Genomic DNA, 21,342 nt, shown 5'->3' with positions numbered 1-21,342 from the left:
GTGGGGGCATTGCAGAGTATTGTGGGGGCATTGCAGAGTATTGTGGGGGCATTGCAGAGTATTGCACAGCATTGCAGAGTATTGCACAGCATTGCAGAGTATTGCACAGCATTGCAGAGTATTGTGGGGGTATTGCAGAGTATTGCACAGCATTGCAGAGTATTGTGGGGGTATTGTAGAGTATTGCACAGCATTGCAGAGTATTGTGGGGATATTGCAGAGTATTGCACAGCATTGCATAGTAGTGAGGGATGGCTGAGCATGGATGGATGGATGGATGTCTCTGTGCAGCGCTGTGGGCACTACACATCCAGCCCACAGCGCTGCAGACATCCATCCATCCCCCCTCCGCTCACAGTGTACCGATCGGTACACAGGAGGGGAGGAGAGGAACCGGCGTCATCAGATGACGCCGGTCTGTTTACATGTGATCGCGCCGTCATTTGACGGCGCGATCACATGGTAAACGGCCGCGATCAGGTAGCGGCGGAGATGATCTGGTCCTTTCCCCTGGGAGGCTGGAAGTCGAGTGAGGGAATGATGGCCCCAACTCGACTCAATGGCGTTACATGACAACGACCTTAAAGGGACATTTTTTTTTTATTGAAAACAAAAATACTTTTTTTTTATTGCATTTAAGTGTATATGTGAGATCTTTTTGACCCCAGATCTCACATTAAAGAGGTCCTGTCATGCTTTTTTTCTATTGCAAGGGATGTTTACATTCCTTTTAATAGGAATAAAAGTGATCCAAAAAAATGTTTTGAACCACTTGCTTACTGGGCACCTAAACCCCCCTCCTGCCCAGACCAATTTTCAGATTTTAGCGCTGTCACTCTTTGACAATTGCGCGGTCATACAACACTGTACCCAAAGGAAATTTTTATCATTTTTTTCCCACAAATAGAGCTTTCTTTTGGTGGTATTTGATTACCTCCTGGGTTTTTTATTTTTTGTTAAAAAATACTGATTTTCTTTTTAAATAATACAAAACCGTTTTATACTTTGTTAATAAATTTTGCAAACAGGTAATTTTTCTCCTTCATTGATGTACGCTGATGAGGCTACACTGATGGGCACTGATAGGCTGCACTGATGGGCACCGATAGGCTGCACTGATGGGCACTGGTGGGCACCAATAGGCTGCACTGGTGGGCACCAATAGGCTGCACTGATGGGCACCGATAGGCTGCACTGATGGGCACCGATAGGCTGCACTGATGGGCACTAATAGGGGGCATTGGTGGGCACTGATAGGTGGGACTGAAGGGCACAAATAGGTGGCACTGATAGCTAGCACGGATAGGTGGCAGTGATGGGCACTGATCGGCACTGGTAGGTGACACTGATAGGGAGCACTGCTAGGTTGCACTGATGAAGCACTGATTGGCACCACTGGTGGGCATTGATAGGTGGCACTTGTGGGCACTGATTGCTGGCACTTACTGTGGGCACTGATTGCTGACACTGTGGGCACTGATTACTGGCACTGTCAGACAGTACTGGTGGGCACAGAGGCTCTTCCTCTTCAGGACCGATGTCCCTTCAAACAGCAGCCAGTGATCGGCTTTTTTTTCTCCTCGCGCTGTCAGCGTGAGAAGAAAAGAAAACGATTACCGGTCTTCTGTTTATATCACGTGATCAGCTGTCATTGGCTGACAGCTGATCACGTGTTAAGGGGCCGGTATTGGCCCCTTATTCAGGTCTGTGATCACACGAGCCTCATTGACTCAGGTGATCACAGCGTGCGCCCTTCGGGGGGGGCGTGGCGAACCTGAAAAGGGGAGGATGTCAATAGACGTACTCCCGGCAAAGCAGATCCGCGCTATAGCCGTCATTCGGCTATAGCGCAGATCTGAAGCAGTTAAAGGGACATTGTAAAAAATAAAAAGTAAAATAAATAATAAAGAAAAAAATTTTTAAGCGACCCGTCCCTCCGTGCTCGCACGCAGAAGCGAACGCATACGTAAGTCGTGCCCGCATATGTAAACAGTGTTTAAACCACACATGTGAGGTATCGCCGTGATCGTTAGACCTCCTCTGTAACTCAAAACTGGTAGCCTGTAGAAATTTTTAAATGTTGCCTATGGAGATTTTAAGAGTCAAAGTTTGTCGCCATTCCATGAGCAGGCGCAATTTTTAAGCATGACCTGTTGGGTATCAATTTACTCGGTGTAACATTATCTTTCACAATATGAAAAAAAATTGGGTTAACTTTACTGTTTTCTTATTTTCTAATTCAAAAGCGTGTATTTTTTTCCCCAAAAATTGCGTTTGTAAGACCGCTGTGCAAATATGGTGTGACTTAAAGTATTGCAACGACCGCCATTTTATTCTCTAGGGTTTCTGAAAAATATATATTTATTTATTTATTGTACTTATATAGCGCTGTCAATTTACGCAGCGCTTTACATATTCATTGTACATTCACATCAGTCCCTACCCTCAAGGAGCTTACAATCTAAGGTCCCTAACTCACATTCATACATACTAGGGACAATTTAGACAGGATCCAATTAACCTACCAGCACGTCTTTGGAGTGTGGGAGGAAACCGGAGTACCCGGAGGAAACCCACGCAGGCACAGGGAGAACATGCAAACTCCAGGCAGGTAGTGTCGTGGTTGGGATTCGAACCAGCGACCCTTCTTACTGCTAGGCGAGAGTGCTACCCACTAGACTATATATATATATATATATATATATATATATATATATATATATATATATATATATATATATATATATATATATATATATATATATATATATATATATATATATATATATATATATATATATATATATATATATATATATATATATATATATATATATATATATATATATATATATATATATATATATATAAATATAAATATATATAATATTTAAAGGTTTCAATCATGTCTCCCCTTTCCCTTCTTACCTCCAGACTGTACATATTAAGTTCCTAAAGTCTCTCCTGATTTGTTTTATCCTTCAGAGCTTTCACCATTTTTGTTGCCAGTCTCTGGACCCGTTCTTTCTTATCAATATCTTTTTGTAAGTGAGGTCTCCAGAACTGGACACAGTGGGGTTGATTTACTAAAGGCAAATCCACTTTGCACTGCAAGTACACTTGGAAGTAGAGTTGCTTTAGGTCTGAGGGGTAGATCTGAAATGAGGGGAAGCTCTGTTGATTTTATCATCCAATCACGTGCAAGCAAAAATGCTATTTTTTAATTCTCCTTGCATGTCCCCCTCAGATCTACAGTGACTGCACATGCAGTGCATTTGTAGTGCAAACTGGATTTGCCTTTAGTAAATAGCCCCCACTATTCTAAATGAAGTCTCACTAAATATCTGTATAGGGGAATCAGAACCTCCTTCCTCCTACTGGTGATCCCTCTAGTATGCAGCCCAGAATTATATATTTCCCCACTGCATGGACACACTGTTTTTATACCTATTAATCTATATTTGTGTATATTTATAATATGTGTGTGTTTGTATGTGTGTGTGTATGTGTATATATATATATATATATATATATATACAGTGCCTTGAAAAAGTATTCATACCCCTTGACATTTTCCACATTTTGTCATGTTACAACCAAAAACGTAAATGTATTTTATTGGGATTTTATGTGATAGACCAACACAAAGTGGCACATAATTGTGAAGTGGAAGGAAAATGATAAATGGTTTCCAATTTTTTTTACAATAAAAAATGTAAGAAAAAAGTGGGGCGCGCATTTGTATTCAGCCCCCTGAGTCAATACTTTATAGAACCACCTTTTGCTGCAATTACAGCTGCAAGGCTTTTTGGGTATGTCTCTACCAGCTTTGCATATCTAGAGAGTGACATTTTTGCCCATTCTTCTTTGCAAAATGGCTCAAGCTCTGTAAGATTGGATGGAGAGCATCTGTGAACACCAATTTTCAAGTCTTGCCACAGATTCTCAATTGGATTTAGGTCTTGACTTTGACTGGGCCATTCTAACACATGAATATGCTTTGATCTAAACAATTCCATTGTAGCACTGGCTGTATGTTTAGGATCGTTGTCCTGCTGGAAGATGAACCTCTGCCACAGTCTCAAGTCTTTTTGCAGAGTCTAACAAGTTTTCTTCTAAGATAGCCCTGTATTTGGCTCCATCCATCTTTCCATCAACTCTGACCAGCTTCCCTGTCCCTGCTGAAGAAAAAGCAGTGAACCGTGCTCTATGAGATGTTTAAAGCTTGGGATATTTTTTATAACCTAAACCTGATTTAAACTTCTCCACAGCTTTCTGTCTGGTGTGTTCCTTCGTTTTAATGATGCTGTTTGTTCTCTAAGGTTTTCTAACAAACCTCTGAGGGCTTTGCAGAACAGTTGTATTTATGCGGAGATTATATTACACACAGGTGGACTCTATTTACTATTAGATGACTTCTGAAGGCAATTGGTTCTACTAAATATTTTTTAGGGGTATTAGGGTAAAGGGGGCTGAATACAAATGCACACCACACTTTTCACATATTTATTTGTAGAAAATGTTGAAAACCATTTATTATTTTCCTTCTTCTTCACAGTTATGTGCCACTTTGTGTTGGTCTATCACATAAAATCCCAATAAAATACATTTACATTTTTGGTTGTAACATGGCAAAATGTGGAAAAATTCAAGGGGTATGAATGCTTTTTCAAGGCATTGTATATATAAATAAAATCACTGATCTCAGTATTTATCTTGCTTTTTTCCCTACTTATTTAACTTCAGGTTTCTCACAGTAAAATGTGACAGTGCTGGCTATTTAAATTGAGTTTCATTAGCTAATTTGATGATAAAATCTAGAAAAGCTTTACGTTTTGGCATTTGCGTCTTTATAAATGTCACAATCGTTAGGATAGACTAAATTTGTATGTATAGAACTCCCCCTCTCTCCACCCTACACACATTCTCATTCTGCTAATTTGCTGATGAAAAAATTATAAAACCAACTGTAGCCATTTTCCAGATGAGTATCTAATCAGCAATAATGGAAAAATATGGCATTAAACTACAGGCACACAATTAAAATACTTTCTTCTTGCTTAACCTTTAAATTTTAAGCAGATGAATATGCTCTTATTACAGAAAGAATGTAAGCATTTAATTTTTTTTTTTGCAATTTAAAAAAAAAAATATCAAAGTACATTTGTGCCAATTTTGTAACCCAAAGAGCTCTGTGACAGGCAGTTATTTAATGTATCTTACAGTATAAGACATTTCAGATATGCCAATAAATATTTTATCACTCTGAATGTTAACAACGACATTGAACTATTCCATTGCATTAAATTGCCATTTCTATTCTGGTTAAAATGAATGCTTTAACCCAGGAGTTACCAATCTCATTTATTCTGTTTTCTGTTTGAGAGCATCTGCTAGTAACTATGTGTGAGTTGGCCAGAACACTCACTACCAGTGTAGAAATTAGATTTTTTTTTCTTTCCTTTCTACTTTTAACATTAACACAAACTAAAGCATAGCATAGAACAGCATATAGATAAAATGTTGCCACAAAAATGGCCCCTCCCTCCTGCCGAGTGATCCCACAGCAAGCAGCTTGCTACGGGGGCACCCAAGCTGAGCCGATGCTCTTTGTGTCCATTCAGACATGGAGCCACGGCTTGGCCTCGTCCCCTCTCTCTTTATTGACTCACTGACTTTTATTGACAGCAGTGGGAGCCAATTGTGCTCGCTGTTTTTCTCACCCAGTCAGGAGGGAGAGCCCTTGTCAGCCGAGTCTCATGCAACATCGCTGGATCAACATGGGGCTCAGGTAAGTAATAGGGGGGCTGCTGCACACAGAAGTTTTTTATCTTAATGCATAGAATGCATTAAGATAAAAAGCTTCTGCCTTTAGAACCACTTTAAGGTTTTAACCTTCTGTGCTGCAAAATCACCCCAGCCCTCGCCTTTACTTACCTGAGCACAATCTGATCCAGCAGTGTGCACAAGAGCAGCGGCTCTCGCCACTGTGTCCCTCCTCCCTGGGCAGATTGATAGCAGCGGGAGCTATTGGCTCCCGCTGCTGTCAATCAAATGTTGTTCCAAGCGAGCAGAAGGCGGGGGCAAGCCGCCTACTCTGTGTCAATAGACGCAGACAGGGCAGCTCAGGAGTGAGCACGCACGGATGCCCCAAGGGAAAGAGGCTTTCCATGGGGACACTTGCCGAATAGGAGGGGCCTGGAGTGCTGGCAGGGGACCCCAGAAAAAGAGGATCGGGGCTGCTCTGTGCAAAACCTTTGCACAGAGCAGGCAAGTAGTCCATGTTTGTTTTAATGATAAAAAATAAAAAAAAATAAGCTTTTGTCATGCTGGGCTCTCAGCCCTTCCTTCTCTGTGTTCAGGCTGCTCAGCTGTTGGTTAATTGACAGTACTCATCGTTCCACAGTTTTTCACCTGTTGATCATCTCCTGCTCATCAGTCAAACCCACAGCCAGCCCCTTCTGGCTATTTAAACTCCCTGGTTCATTTCTTCCATGCCTTCACCTTGGTCAACATATCTAGAGATTCTCTGCTGTGTCCCTGTTGAAGACTTGCCTGGCTGATGTCCCTTCTGGTTCCTGATCCTTTCTACTGCCTCTGACTACACTGATCTTTGGCTTCCTGATTTCCTGGCATGTTCTGACTACCCTATTTGGCTACCCAACCCTGGCTATGTTTTGACTATGTTTACCAGTTGTACCATTTTTACAATTTTATTAAAAGGTGGGATTTTTACTGCATTTTCTGCCTCCGTCTGTTTCATAGTTCCTGACAGTAGGCGAGGGCCATGAATTCAGAAGATGCAGGCAATCCACCTATCGGTAATATTTTGTCCAGATTAAATGAGCAGGATCACCGCATGGATCAGTTTGCCATAACATTACAGACGCTCTTGATTCGCACTGCTCACCTGGATCTTCCCACTGTGGCTGTTCCGGTACAAATTGTGTTGCAGGCCATCCCTGCAGCTGCTCCAGTCTCTGTGCAGGCACCCGCCTCGAATATTATGTATGTCTAGTTCTGCTCCGCATCCCCAGCTATTTGGGGGTGATCCAGTTCAATGCAGAGGGTATCTTAACCAGGTTGGAATATACTTTGAGATGCTGCCCCAGGCGTTCCTCACGGACAGAAGCAAAGTAGGCTTCATTATTTCTTTGCTTTCTGATAGAGCCTTGGCCTGGGCAACCCCTCTATGGGAGACGCAAAAACCCATTGTCCTGAGTTACCCAGTGTTTGTGGCTTCCTTTTAAAGGGGTAGTTGATGTTCTTGCACACTCCACTTCTGCTGCCAAGAGCCTTATGTCCATCAGAGTATGAGAACTGCTGCCGATTAGCCATTGAATTCTGTACTCTGGCAGCAGAGATCGCTTGGAACAATGAGGCTCTCATGGTCTCTCAGATAACATCAAAGATGAGATAGCAGCCCGAGACATACCTACAGATCTGAAAAAGATGATCACGTTTGCCATTCTCATTGGCTCCAGACTCAGAGAGAGACCTTCCTTTAGGGAGCGCTTGCGGAAGCCTCCTGTATGTTTGGCTCCAAGCTTTGCAATCCCACCCTTGCCTCCCTCACCTCCCATGCCTCCTGGTACCGAGTCTGCCAGTGAAGTAGAACCCATGCAGTTGTGCTTCACACGTCTCTCTGCAAATGAGAGGGCCTTTAGGAGGAGGGAGAGATTGTGCCTTTATTTTGGCCAGGTAGGTCACTTCTTGAAGTCTTGTTCTACCCGTCCAGGAAACGCTTGCACCTGAGGTCCTGTAGGGGACAGACCTTAGGTGGCGTTGTTACTTCCACAGTTACCTTGAAGGATAAGCCTTTAGTTTTGGTTACCCTTTCGTGGTCTGAGTCGTCCATCGATACACAGAATCTAATCAACTCTGGGGCTCAGGCCTGTTCATAGACAGCGCCTTTGTGTCTAAGTACTCGATTTCATTGCAGCTTTGTGCCACTCCACTTGCTATTGAGGCTATTAATGGGAGACCTCTACAGCCTGCCCATGTGACTCATGAGACTGCTCCATTGACCATGGCCGTAGGGGCTCTTCACCATGAGATAATCCAGTTTCAAGTCATTTTCTTTCTCTCCTCATGTGGTGGTTATTGGTTATCCTTGGTTACAAGGCTTCTGATTGGCTTCACGCTGAGGTTCTTTCCTGGTCGCCACAATGCAGTAAGACATGTCTTCAGAAAGTGGCTAAGGTCTTGTGCACCTCTTCCCCTCTCCTCCTTGCCAGAGATGTACCGCAAATTTAGCGATATCATTGACAAGGGTCAAGCCGGTAGTTTGCCTCCACACCGGTCGTATGATTGCGCAATTGACCTTCAACCTGGTGCTATGCCTCCCCGTGGTCAGGTTTACCCTTTTGTCTCGGAGGATAAAGCCATAGAGGACTATGTTGCTGACGCACTTTCTCTAGGGTTCATCCGCAAATCCTACTTTTCTGCTGGTGCTGGCTTCTTCTTTGTGAAAAAGAACTGAGACCTTGTATCGATTATAGGGCTCTCAATCGCATCAAGCTTAAGAACGCCTACCCGATTCCGTTGATTATGGAATTATTTGACCCCCTCAAGGGAGCAACGGTTTTCACAAAACTCGATCTGAGAGGGCCATAAAATCTCGTGAGGATCAAGGAGGGAGATGAATGGAAAACTGTGTTTAACACCAGGACAGGACATTACGAATACCTCGTAATGTCCTTTAGTCTTTGCAACGCTCCTGCAGTTTTTCAGGAGTTCTTCAACAATGTCCTCCGAGATATGTTGCAGCAATGTGTGGTGGCTTATCTCGATGATATTCTCATATATTCTAAATCCCCTGGAGAGCCACCATACAGATGTCTCCTGTGTGCTACAGAGGCTGAGAGATAATTACCTGTATTGTAAGTTGAAAAAGTGTGAGTTCAATCGTGAACAGGTTCAGTTTTTGGGTACTGAACCTTGGCTATGTTTTGACTACTTTACCAGTTGTACCATTTTTACTATTTTATCAAAAGGTGTGATTCTTGCTGCATTTTCTGTCTCTGTTTGTTTCATGTTTCCTGGCAGCTTTAATGTTGCTTTAAGGTAAAAAATAAAAAAACTTTGGGCCTTTAGAACCACTTTAATCATCTCACTCACTTCTTGCAACTCAGTAGATAAATGCTTTGATTGAAAACCCCACACAATATATACTGCATTATAATGTCTGTAATTGAGTTTCCCACAATTTTAGGAGCTCCTGGGTTCATTTATTTCTGTACATTTGCACTGTATACTTTTGTTGGTTTGGCTCAACCCACATGAAAGACTTTGCTCCTGTGTGTTACAGGCAGCTAGAGATCTTTCAGTGTTGTCACTGCTAACCTCCTCCTAAGAATACAAACTACTTGGCTGTCTCAGACTAAATCTCTTTGAGACACTTGTCCAAGACAAATATGCAGATCAGAAAAGTGAAGTCAGAGCTCCTATTTTCAATATTTCACCAATTAGGGGGCTTAGAAAGTACTGAAGCCATTGGATAAGCTTTGGCAGCCAAGGAACTAGTATGTTCCAAAAAAGAAAACTGCAATAGTAGCTCCATTACTAGGCTGCTACAGATACCTTTATGTGGCAGGCAAGGGAATTGCTTGCAATGCTATAGGGGGTAAACCATTCAGACACTAATGGCATTATGATGAACCCATTATAATACAAACACGATTGTTTTGATGATGATCTTTAAAGGACTCCTTGTGATGACAATGAAAAAACCTCAATTAGGTGCTTTATTCTTCTGAAATCATGTTCATTGAGGCTCTTGTATAACTTGCCTACACATACCACTACTACTGTTGGAGGAAGACATTTTAGCCTGTACAATATAGTTGTAGAAAAAGTTCCCTGTACATTTAGAAAAAAAAGTCCAGAGCTTGTCATAATGCAAGATGCATTATATAGATTGTAATATAAAATGAGCTAAAAAGTCAAAGCACTTAACAGAAAAGGTAAGTGCTTCTTTAGCAGTGTTAAATTTCAAGCTTTTTAGACAGCTATTTCTGTTAATGTTTAACCTGCCATGAACCTCATGTATAAAGAATTTCAGTCTCATCCAGCATTTGGGAATGAGATCTGACCTGCAAGGTAAATGGAGAACTGAACAGCGAGTTACTTCTAAGTTATATTTTAAGACTTTTAGTAAAGAGTAATATGGAACTAAAATTAAAAATACTGGTAATTTATAAATATCTTCAAATATTAAAGACTAACGCCAGTCAAGTTTTGAGGTGAGTTTTAACCTCACTTCCTGCCTGTGTGATATGTATACAAGAAATGGGAGGAGCAGTTGCCACACATTGTCAGATGTTCTAACTCTTGCAAGCTATACAAAAAGGGTTGTTGTTTTTTCCCATGTTGGAGAGATTCCTATGACTTCTTGCACTGATGGAAAGTAAGCAGAAATCTCCCCTGTGAGGACACGCAGCAATAAAAACTTTCCTTAATCTATCAAAAACAAAAAAACAAAAACCTGTGGATTTTATTATAAATACTAGTGGTGCACCGAAATTAAAATTCCGGTGCTGAAACCGAAAATTTAGGATGCACTTGGCCGAAAACCAAAACGGACTGTAAAAAAAAAATGTTAACACGTTTTTTAATGCCGTCAATCTGCTGTAAGCTGGGCGGGACATTCGTACTTCTGAGTGTCATAGGACCTCCTCTCAGAAGGTGCCACTCACGCAATCTGTCACCAGCTGTGTCCACCAGACACCGCCAATGACTGATCACTGTACCGGCTTGCTGCCAGCATCATGTAACCGCTGTGACCAATCACAGCAGGTCAAATGACAGTTTTAAACAATGGATGGCTTCCTTTCATGCCATTAATTGTGTACAATTGTGTTGCTAGCTGTGATTGGTCAATTTGATCACATGATACAGACAGAGCTAATCTCAGCCCATCTGTACCATATGATTAGCTTTGACCAATCATAGCTAATCACAACAAAACAAACTGAATATATCAGTTTCATTCAGTAAAATGCTTGCTTATAGGAAAGTAAGTCACTGCTATAAGCAATCATAATGTGTAAAAAAAAAAAAAAATCCTGATCACGTCCCCAGAGTAGCACAATGTTACTATGGTAACATTATATTGCTCTGGTCAGAGTGTGTGTAAAAAAAAAAAAAAATATATATATATATATATATATATTTATTTTTCATACTGTCACCAGTCTGTTCTCCTGATCACTGCCATGCCAGTTATATGATGACGCTGTACTGCACTGGTGACAGTAAAAAAAAAACGCAGCATGCCATTATTGTCACTTTTTTCTATTGGCAAAACGCCGATAACTCTATTTGTATCGGTGCATCCCTAATAAATACTGTAAACTGTGGGTAAAGCAGTTTTTTTTCCAATGTATATTAACCACTTCAGCCCCGAAGATTTGGCTGCTGAATGACCGGGCCATTTTTTGCTATTCGGCACTGCGACGCTTTAACTGACAATTGCGCGTTTGTGCGACACTGCACCCAAACAAAATTGACGTCCTTTTTTTCCCACAAATAGAGCTTTCTTTTGGTGGTATTGGATCGCCTCTGCGGTTTTTATTTTTTGCGCTATAAACAAAGAAAGAGCGACAATTTTGAATAAAAACACAATATTTTGTACTTTTTGCTATAATAAATACCCCCCTTTTTTTTAAAAAAAAAAAAGCATTCTTTTTTCTCAGTTTAGGCCAATATGTATTCTCCTACATATTTTTGGTAAAAAAAATCGCAATAAGCGTATATTGATTGGTTTGCGCAAAAGTTATAGGGGATAGATTTATAGTATTTTTATTATTATTTTATCATTATTTTTTACTAATAATGGCAGCGATCTGCGATTTTTATCGGTACTGCGACATTATGGCTGACACATCGGACACTTTTGACACATTTTTGGGACCATTGGTATTTATACAGCGAGCAGTGCTATAAAAATGCACTGATTACTGTAAAAATGTCACTGGCAGGGAAGGGGTTAACACTATGGGGTGATCAAGGGGTTAACTGTGTTCCCTGCTACGTGTTTCTAACTGAAGGGGCAGGGGACTGACTAGTTCCTGGTTCCTAGCTAATAGAAACACACGAACTGTCAGTCCTCTCAGAAAAGATCAGTTTACACACACTTGTCCCTGCTCTGTCTCTCGTGCTCGTGACCGGCGGTCATCCCGACCGCCGGCCACGAGCATCGGCAACCCCGCTGTGCAGCGGGCACACACACCCGCTATCCTGATCCCGCGAGCTGACGTATAGCTACGACGGTTCGCAGAATCGTGCCGACCCGCCACAGTAAAATGACGGCGGCTGGTCGGCAAGCGGTTAAAGTAAACTAGTCATAAACTGGGCAATTTAACATGAACATATGATAAATGTATAAACAGAGGTTAGCTTCATTTAAAAACACCTAGCAAATGATTATTGGATCCACAGATAAAGCAAAGCTCAACATGTCCTCCTTCTTACCCTTCCTACTTGTAATTGAAGCTGCTCATCCCATAAAAGGGCCCCTATAGAGGCTAGTAGTGGAACCAAAATTCACTTTACAGAAAAGAAATTAATATTTACATATTAAAACAGCTGTCTGTATCACCAAAGATAATTTCTGCTTATATTTATTTGTTTGTTTTTGCGGTCAGTTAGAATTATCCAGGTTTAAAGCAGTATTAAACCAAAACTTTAACATGTTGCAGCTTACCAATCCTGATCATTTGGTGGCGGCATCCCTTTTCTCTTTTTTTTGGCTCAATCACCTCTGTTTTCACCTGGTAATTTAGCCAGTAACCCACCTCCTGTATCGGCATGCCTACATTCTGGATAAAGGAGCAACAAAGACACCTTTGGACAGCAGCATTGTTAATCTGTTAGAGGAGAGTATTAGATGCACTAGCAGATTTAGATACACTAACAAATTGAAGCCAAACTCCAACTTCAACACTTTTAAGCAATTACAGCAACAGTTTTTTTTTTGGAGAGGAGTGGGGGGTAACTGCTACATCTGCAGGATAACGTCTGTTGAAATACAACATACTTACTGGCTGGATCATTCAGTGAAATAAAGGGTACAAAGCCTATTAAAAAAATAAATACAGCCACCACATCTATAAATTGGTATTAATATAACAAATGTTTGCTTTTGGGTTGATTACCACTTTATTTTGTCTTAACCTAATGGGTATTGTTGTAACCTTTTAAACATTTTTTTTTATAGCTTGTGATGCTGCTTGGTGTTTCCCAACATTATTGTAAATTGTATAGTGAACATCAGTTGTGCATCTTCTGTCATAGCTGCTGATGAAACAAATCCTTGTGCGTGCCTTCTTTGTGGTGGGGTTACATTTTGGCACTGCCTACCACTTCCATATGAATATTTTAAACCTGTACATACTAAATACCTACTTAAAGTATAACTAAAGGCAAACTTTTTTTAGGTTTAGTGCAGATGAATTACCTGTCAGTTTTTATTGCTGTCAGTGCTCCCAATAGGGAAATTCACCCTCTCTATTTGTCCTGTTTACCTTTTATCATTGAAAGTAAAAGAAAATCCTACATTTTCGGTTGTCTCTAGAAAAGTAATAGAGAGGAAATCTTTCATTAGGGATACTAGTTCTGGCAAACTGGGGTTCCCCAAGAGATTCTCTAAATTTGCAAGGATTTCCTCTCACTCCCTGTTGTGGATATGGGACAGAAAATGAAGGGAAATCTGCCCACTGGGACACAGATGGCAAAAAACAAACTGACATGGTTATACCCCTCCTTTGCTCTATCCCAAAAAAAAAGATTTTGACTATTGTTCTACTTTAAATCGACAGCAGATATCATCAGAACTGAAGTCTCTGGCTTTTTGGAATTGTGTTATGCTGCATGTTCCTAACTGGTTTGTAAGCATATATAGGCAAATATGTGAAAATTGGGGCAATTTAAAGCGTTTGTTAACCCCCAAAGAAATAGATTTCCTGGTCCCTTAAAGCATATTAAGCAGCACAGTGCTTGTGCTGTGTAATATGCCCCCCCTCTAAACTATAAAAAAAAAAAAAAAAACTAACAAAAAACTATAAAAAAAAACCTGCCTGAACCTGCCACTTCCTGTATCCCCTCTCTGTGCTGACCACGGAAATCAGGGCTACTGAGCGCTCACCACCATGGTCTTAGTGCGTCCCTCGGTTATATGCTGCTGCTCTCCTCTCTCCCTCTCGCCCCCTCCTTCCTGCATGTCAGCTTGTGTCTGTGTGTCTCTGTCTCCTAAACCCCCCCCCCGCTTCTAATAAAATTAAAAATGTTTTATGCTCACTGCCAGCAACTCGTTCATATCCTGGCAGAGCACACTCTATTAGTCTTTTAGAAAAATGAGCGCTGTAAATACCAAATATGACTAAATAAATGACTCCTCCTTTGGCTTCCAAAATCTTACAGTGACTCCAGCAAAGCAGTTTACCCAGGCCTTGAGCTGCACGTTGACACTTTCTGAGAAAGTACAGTAAAGCGCCTCAAAAGCAAAAATGCCCATATATACAATAAAGGGACTATAAACTCAAGTAAGAACACCCTTCATCTTTTTCATATTTCCTCGCCATGCTATTCCCAGACTTTATCTGAATTTAGATCTGTAGTTTCCAGATTTCACCTACCAGTCCAGCTGCTGTGCAAAATATCATATGTAGTAAGACCAGAAAGTACAGTGGGTTTTTTCCATGGGAACTTTTAAATCTTTATAGCCTACATTCCATCCACAGAAAACCTTAAACAGCAGCAGGTTCAGGGCCAAACTGCTTTTTACAAAGGGATTGTAAGGACCTCTATAGGCAGGGGTCCCAGGCAAATAGGGATATTGGCTTTCTTTGGAAATTGCATTTAACTACCTGAAGGAGTTCTATTAAGATGAAGCCATTTTTCAGATGCGCTGTAATTTAATATATAGAAGATGCTTTCATGTAATATAAAATAGAAGAGACCAAAGGAAAAAAAGGAATGCTGTTTTTATGTGTGCACAATTATGACAGGAACTGTGTTTTGTTAATATGATCTTCTATTCTTCTATAGAAACTGGAACTGGATCGTTTTATGCTGTATGCTCATGGACCAGACTTGTGTAGAGAATCAGATTTGCGGCATGCCATGGCAAACTGCTTTGAAGCTCTGATGGGTAATTAGTGTATAGTTTTGATTTTGTGCATGAACAATTTATGGATTCTTACAGCCTTATTAGAGACATCTGTCTGAGAAAGATTTGAATGTATAAGGGTTTTTTTTTTTTTCGAAATTCCAAGGTTTGGTTTTCTGATGAGAGATGCATCCATAAGTAGTGGAAATCTTGTTTGTTTCAGGACTGTCAGGTGTTTTTCATCATATTTTTATCATCTTTTTATATAGTCCCAGCATATTCAATTGCTTTGCACTATAATCTCTGAGTGCAGTACTGCAGCAATATATAATTCTGTCTTGACAGCTCCCACTCCTGCAGTATCTGTATATGCAAATATGCAAAGATGGGATGTCTTCTGCACGCAGTAAAATATGTGTAAGCAATTCACTGTTAATTATAGAAGATGTAATAGCTTGTCTGGGTAAATCTTAAGATATAGGTCCCCTTACAGTCTCTTTCAGAGAATCCTAATTTGACAGTAATGGCAAACAAGATGCCAGTTCACTGTAACACTGACCAAAGAACTTTAAAAACGAAAAAAGAAGCAAATACAGATTTTTCGTCCCATGTAGGAATGCGGCATGTCCCATTTATTGGGTCAAAACTCTTATCACATAGTAAGATTTTTATAAACCTTAACTGGAAATATTACCTCCTTTCATAATCTTATTTAGTAGTTAAACATTTTTTCTCTTTCGTTCATTGAGTTATATCGCCTCTGCAGGAGTAGGACTAGTCAGAACAAAAAAACACCTGGCTACACCCATGGGCTGTCCTCAGTCAGTATATAACCCCCTCCCTGCTCTAGGTATTCATTTTTTTTCTATCTAGTCAGGAGTAAGGACCTAGCTACTTGCTGGGATCTTTAGGTCCTAGCAAATTTTACTTTTTGTCTCTTTTCCATGCATTTTCTCCTGGGAGATCTGCAAGCAACTGCCAGGCTGGGCAATCTAGATCCAGTGGTCTCCCCAGTCCAGCTAGCGAGCGCGTGCAGACCGCAGCTACGCGCTAGGTCGGCCACGACGGACGGAGGCTAGCCCGCGAGTTAAACGTCTTGCAGGGTCGCATAAGAACGTGTTCTGGTCCAAGTCACATCCGAGTCCATCATATGTGGAAAGCGTACATTTCTTGGTGTGAGTCAGTTGGTGTTCATCCTCGATCCTTTTCTGTGGCTCGGATCTTAGCTTTTCTTCAACAGGGCGTTGAGCAGAAATTCACCTTGAGCACCATCAAGGACCAGGTGTCTGCCTTAGCAGTCTTCTTTCAGCGACCTCTAGCCACTCATCCTTGAGTTTGTACCTTCATTCAAAGAGTCCGGCATGTGGCTCCGCCTGTACGGTCTCTTTTGCCACCATGGGATTTAAACTTGGTGCTATTGGTTTTCCAGAAACCTCCATTCGAGAATATTCGGGAGATTCCCTTACCTACGTTGTCCCAGAAGGTGGCATTCCTGGTGACTATTACCTCGGCCCGCAGGGTTTTCGGAGTTGGCGGTATTATCCTGTCGTAGTCCCTATTTAGTACTCCATAGGGATAAAGTGGTTCTTTGTCCCTGTCCGTCATTTTCGCCCAAGGTTGTCTCTGACTTCCATTTGAATGAGGACATTGTGTTGCCGTCCTTGTGTCCCAAGCCGGCTCATCCCAAGGAATTTGCTTTGCATACCTTGGATGTGGTTCGTGCAAGGCCAGACTCGCTTTTTTTTGGTTACACAAGTACCAAAGAAAGGGCTGGCCGCTTCTTCGGCTACCATCTCCAGATGGATCAGACAGACTGTGACTCAGGCCTATTCTATTAAGGGCCGGGTTCCTCCTTTCCCTGTCACGGTGCATTCTACTCGGGCGCGTAGTACTTCTAGTGCCTTCCGTCATCAAGCGTCAATATCACAGGTTTGCAAGGCGGCCACTTAGTCATCAGTGCATACCTTCACTAAATTCTATAAAGTTGATGTTTTGGCATCTGCAGATGCTTCTTTTGGCCGCAAGGTTTTGCAGGCTGCTATTTAAGAGGGGGTTCCCTCATAAGGGGTGCTTTTTCTTTAAATATTTTTTATTTCAGATGGGGCTCCTGTAACCCGGTTAAGGCTCCTGTGTCCTGGTTAGGGCTCTTGTGGTTAGCCTTGGGTTATTTTGCCCACCCCTCTTTTTTCTTTGGGACTGCTTTTGGACGTCCCAATGGTCAAGATTAAGGAGGCACAGTGTCCGTCGATGAACGAAAGAGAAAATGGGATTTTTGTACTCCCTGTAAAATCCATTCATCGTCGGACACAGCACCCACCCCTCTATGGAGTTTTTTAATACTTCTATTACTGCTTGCTACTAAACTGAATACCTAGAGCAGGAAGGGGGTAATATACTGACTGAGGACAGCCCATGGGCATAGCCAGGTTTTTTTTGTTCTGCCTAGTCCTACTCCTGCAGAGGCGATATAACCCGATGGTCAAGATTAAGGAGGCGCTGTGTCCGTCGATGAACTCAGAGAAATGGATTTTACAGTGAGTACAAAAATGCCATTTTGTTCTCTACCTTTAAAAAAACACTTGCTATATCTTTATTACAACTAGCAAGATGTTACATTATTGAAAGTGTTAGTCTATCAAAAGTGATATTTTAGTTATGGGTGGATTCTGGTGTACTGAATCAGCCCCTGCTTTCTTATGTTTTGTATGCTCCAACAACAAGGTCTCCCTGCCATAATTTCTAACTGTGTCTACTTGAGAATTTTGGGTGCTCCCAAATACCTTTGCTTTTTCACTTCCTACTGTTCAATGTAATGTAAAATATATATATTTCATAATGGACACAGCAGGTATGAAGACCTGACAGCTCTAGGGTATATATGTTTCTGCTAGAGTCCTCCAGGGAAAAAAAAAGATAGGTGATTTAACTCTGACATCTATCAAAATAAAATATGAGTTTTGGGACTGATCTATACATTATTATTTGTTTGCTCATACTCATGTGTATATTTAAAAACCCTTAACAGCATATTTATCAGGAAGCAATTGCGCTAAAGAAAAGATCACCAAAACTGGACGAATTAAATCTATGGGCCATAGGCATCAAAATCCTGTAACAAGTGTTAAAGGTGTCAATTCCAGCTATATAACATACTACCACTTGATTAATCAAAAAGGAAAGATTTCATGCATTATCAATCCAGGAAATTGTTTCCATGCTTTTTTCCATGCTGATAATGCCTGATTTACCAAACTTTTTTTTTTTTTTTAACTCAATGAAAATGTAATTTAAACAGTTGAGGCCTAAAGTATTTGAGGTAGACCCAAAAAACATCTAAAAAATTTGAAGATACCTGATAAACCCTGGTCTTCCTCCACTAATGTGGTGGCTCTGCTTGGTGGCATTTCCAGGGCTTGGCAAAACTGTCTTTCTTAAAAACACAAGCTCATAAATACATTGTAACATGATATTTATAATGCATTTTGCCTACTTGTTTTTTTTTTGCACGCAGAACAAAGAAGTGTCTTATAATCTGCCCAAAATGACAGTTCCAGTAAAGTGAAAAATCTTATAATTATAGTACATGTATTCATATTTAACCACATATTAAACCTTGGTTAACTGTAATCAACACTAATTACCTTATTCCTATTTATTCTATATATGCTTATTTTTTGAAGAAATGATGGAGATGAAAGATGAAAATTGGTCTGTTTTTCTTAAACATGTTTTTTTTGGCTGTTGTGTTTCGCCTTTTATGAATTCCACCTAAACATTTAGAAATAAGACACCCTCCCTTTGCCACTCTTCTCTCATTCCACCAATGTACTGATTCCAGGAATGTCCACGTTCGTTCTTTCACCAGGCTACTCTATCATTTCCCCATTAATGACATTGGTAAATCTTAACACAAAGGCCCATGTTAAATGTTCTCCATGAAGTTCTAGTTTTCTCAACAATAGTTTGCTTGAAACAAATCTTATTATGGTTAGTGATTGTAAGGCTTCGTTTTTATTTTTTTTTAAATAACAAACATATCACACTTACCTCCACTGTGTAGTTCTTTTTGCACAGAATGACCCCGTTCCATTGACTTCTGGGGTCCCCCGGCGATGCTGGTAGCTCCTCCCCGCATGGTACAACCCCCTAGGAGAAGCGCTCTCCCGGTGGGTCAACTTGCGGGTGCACTCCCAAGTCCAGCATTCGGCGTCCATAGACGCCGAATGTAGGACCCCACCCAGCCCTCCGGCACCCACGTCATTGGATTTGATTGACAGCAGCGGGAGCCAATAGCTGCGCTGCTATTAATCTATCCAATTAAGAGCCGAGTTTCCCGGGCAGAGAGGAAGGCCCCTTTCACACGGACGGATAGAATTGTGCTTTTAGCTGCAGATTTTCTAGTTTTCTACTGCAGCTAAAAGCACACAATGCTTTCCTACGGCCCCATTCACACACTGTGTTTAGCTGCGATTTAGTTACATGCAGTTTGGTGCGGATAGAAAAAATAGAATTGACTGCGTCCAGGAGCGATTTAGCGCAGCTATCTGCACATAGCTGCAGGTAATCGCAGTGTACTATTTCTCCTGCGGATAGCAGCGGCAACAAGGAAAGAAAAGGAACAGGAAGCACATCAGAAATTGCAAGAATGTTCCAAACGCAGCCGCATGTAAACGCACGTAAACAAAGGTAATCACACTGTACAAATGCAGCTGATCGCAGTGCCTGGAGTCTTGAATTTCGCAGAACATATTATATGCTTTTAACTGCGGCAGAACAGCCGTCCGTGTGAAAGGCGCCGACGGGGAATACAGGACTCAGGTGAGTAAGGGGGGGCGGTCAGTGACAGAAGTTATTTCACCTTAATGCATAGGATGCATTAAGGTGAATAAACATGAGGGTTTACAACCCCTTTAAAGTGTACAGTATGCCTAGCTAAAACTTTTTTCTTCAGTTTTGAATAGCATGGGAGGGGTTAGAACCCCTGTGTCAGATTTGTTCTCTAACAGAGGTCTGGATAGCAGTAAAAACCCAACAGGACAACATGAGTTATAATGTTTTCCTACTTTTTTAAAAGTAGGGAAAATGTTTTTGGCTTACCATATACATTAGTCATGTTAAAAGACATCTGTACTTTAATAAGAAACTACTCTAGCCCACTCCTCTTAAATTAACCAGTAATAAAACCCCCCAGCTTCTTACTTCCTATAGCAGAGCCACTTCCTGCAGCACTGTGTACTTTTACTTGCCAGAAACCCTTTTCTGTGCTGGTCGCACCTGCGCAATGAGCCCTATTCAACTTTTATGAAGCTATACTAGAAGCAGCACCAGTTTCCTGAAATGGACCCATACAAGTCTATGAGTGCTCATTGCACAAATACCAGCAAAGCTAAACAGGAGTTTTGGTGTAAGCATTGCATTGAAAGCAGCTCTACTGCAAAGTTAAGTAAGAAGCTGGGGTGAGGGATGTTGTTGCAGGTTAGTTCAGGAGGGGTGGGAGGATTAGAGGAGTTATATTGTTGTCCGTTAATACTCTAGAACATGTTTAAACAGACGTTTGTGTTGAGAGTTTTTTACCTTTTGATATGAGTCCTGGCAAAATTTTCTACCCCATTTGCCTACATGTTTCTACAGGTGCTGTTTACTATGAAGGTGGACTTGAAGAGGCAAAGGAGTTATTTGGGAGGTTGTTGTTTGGCACTCAGGTAATGATCCCTTAAAAATTATAAATGTTTACTGCCAAGTCAGTGGATGATAGATTAAGAATCAAGCATAATTGCAGATATAATCTATTTTTAATTTTACTTCCTGTATGGCTCATTTACATTTGTGCTATCTGTAGGTATATTTCAAGCACAGATAAAGTGCTGGCAATATAATTTATACGTTATCCATTTAGTATAGTTTACAAAGTCAAAGCAGATGACTTTATTTTGTTTCTCTAATATACGTGTCAGTCTATTACACACTGCTTTGCAGACTACACAGAGCCAGTCACATTGTCCTTAGTACAGTGATAATGCAGGAACAATGTTTAGAAGCCAGTATGTTTTGGGTTACCCTAGGAAAAATCAAAACAGCCAACCAGCGAGCTACTATTGTGCCAAATATGGTTTCTTTGGACAGCATAGATATTTCTCCACTATTACCTATTGGAAATCTTACATGTAGTGGCTGAACAATACTTGTCCTGGAAATGTATTTTGTAGTAAAGGTTCTCGGTTGCTAGCTATAGA

At 40.9% G+C, this 21,342-nt stretch overlaps 1 protein-coding gene across 2 annotated transcripts in view; it reads left to right on the top strand.

Annotated features, from left to right (window-relative positions):
• DROSHA (drosha ribonuclease III) overlaps window positions 1–21,342 on the top strand; it is a 651,577-nt gene that overhangs the window by 536,508 nt on the left and 93,727 nt on the right. For both annotated transcript variants that reach the window (XM_073630893.1, XM_073630892.1), the window contains exons 22-23: window positions 15,049–15,151; window positions 20,741–20,811. In XM_073630893.1, coding sequence (XP_073486994.1) covers window positions 15,049–15,151; window positions 20,741–20,811 — 174 coding nt within the window. The remainder of the gene's footprint in view (window positions 1–15,048; window positions 15,152–20,740; window positions 20,812–21,342) is intronic.

The sequence above is a fragment of the Aquarana catesbeiana genome, linkage group LG05 (genome assembly GCF_042186555.1).
Source record: "Aquarana catesbeiana isolate 2022-GZ linkage group LG05, ASM4218655v1, whole genome shotgun sequence".
NCBI lineage: Eukaryota > Metazoa > Chordata > Amphibia > Anura > Ranidae > Aquarana > Aquarana catesbeiana.
This window is presented reverse-complemented; position numbering and strand designations above follow the sequence as displayed.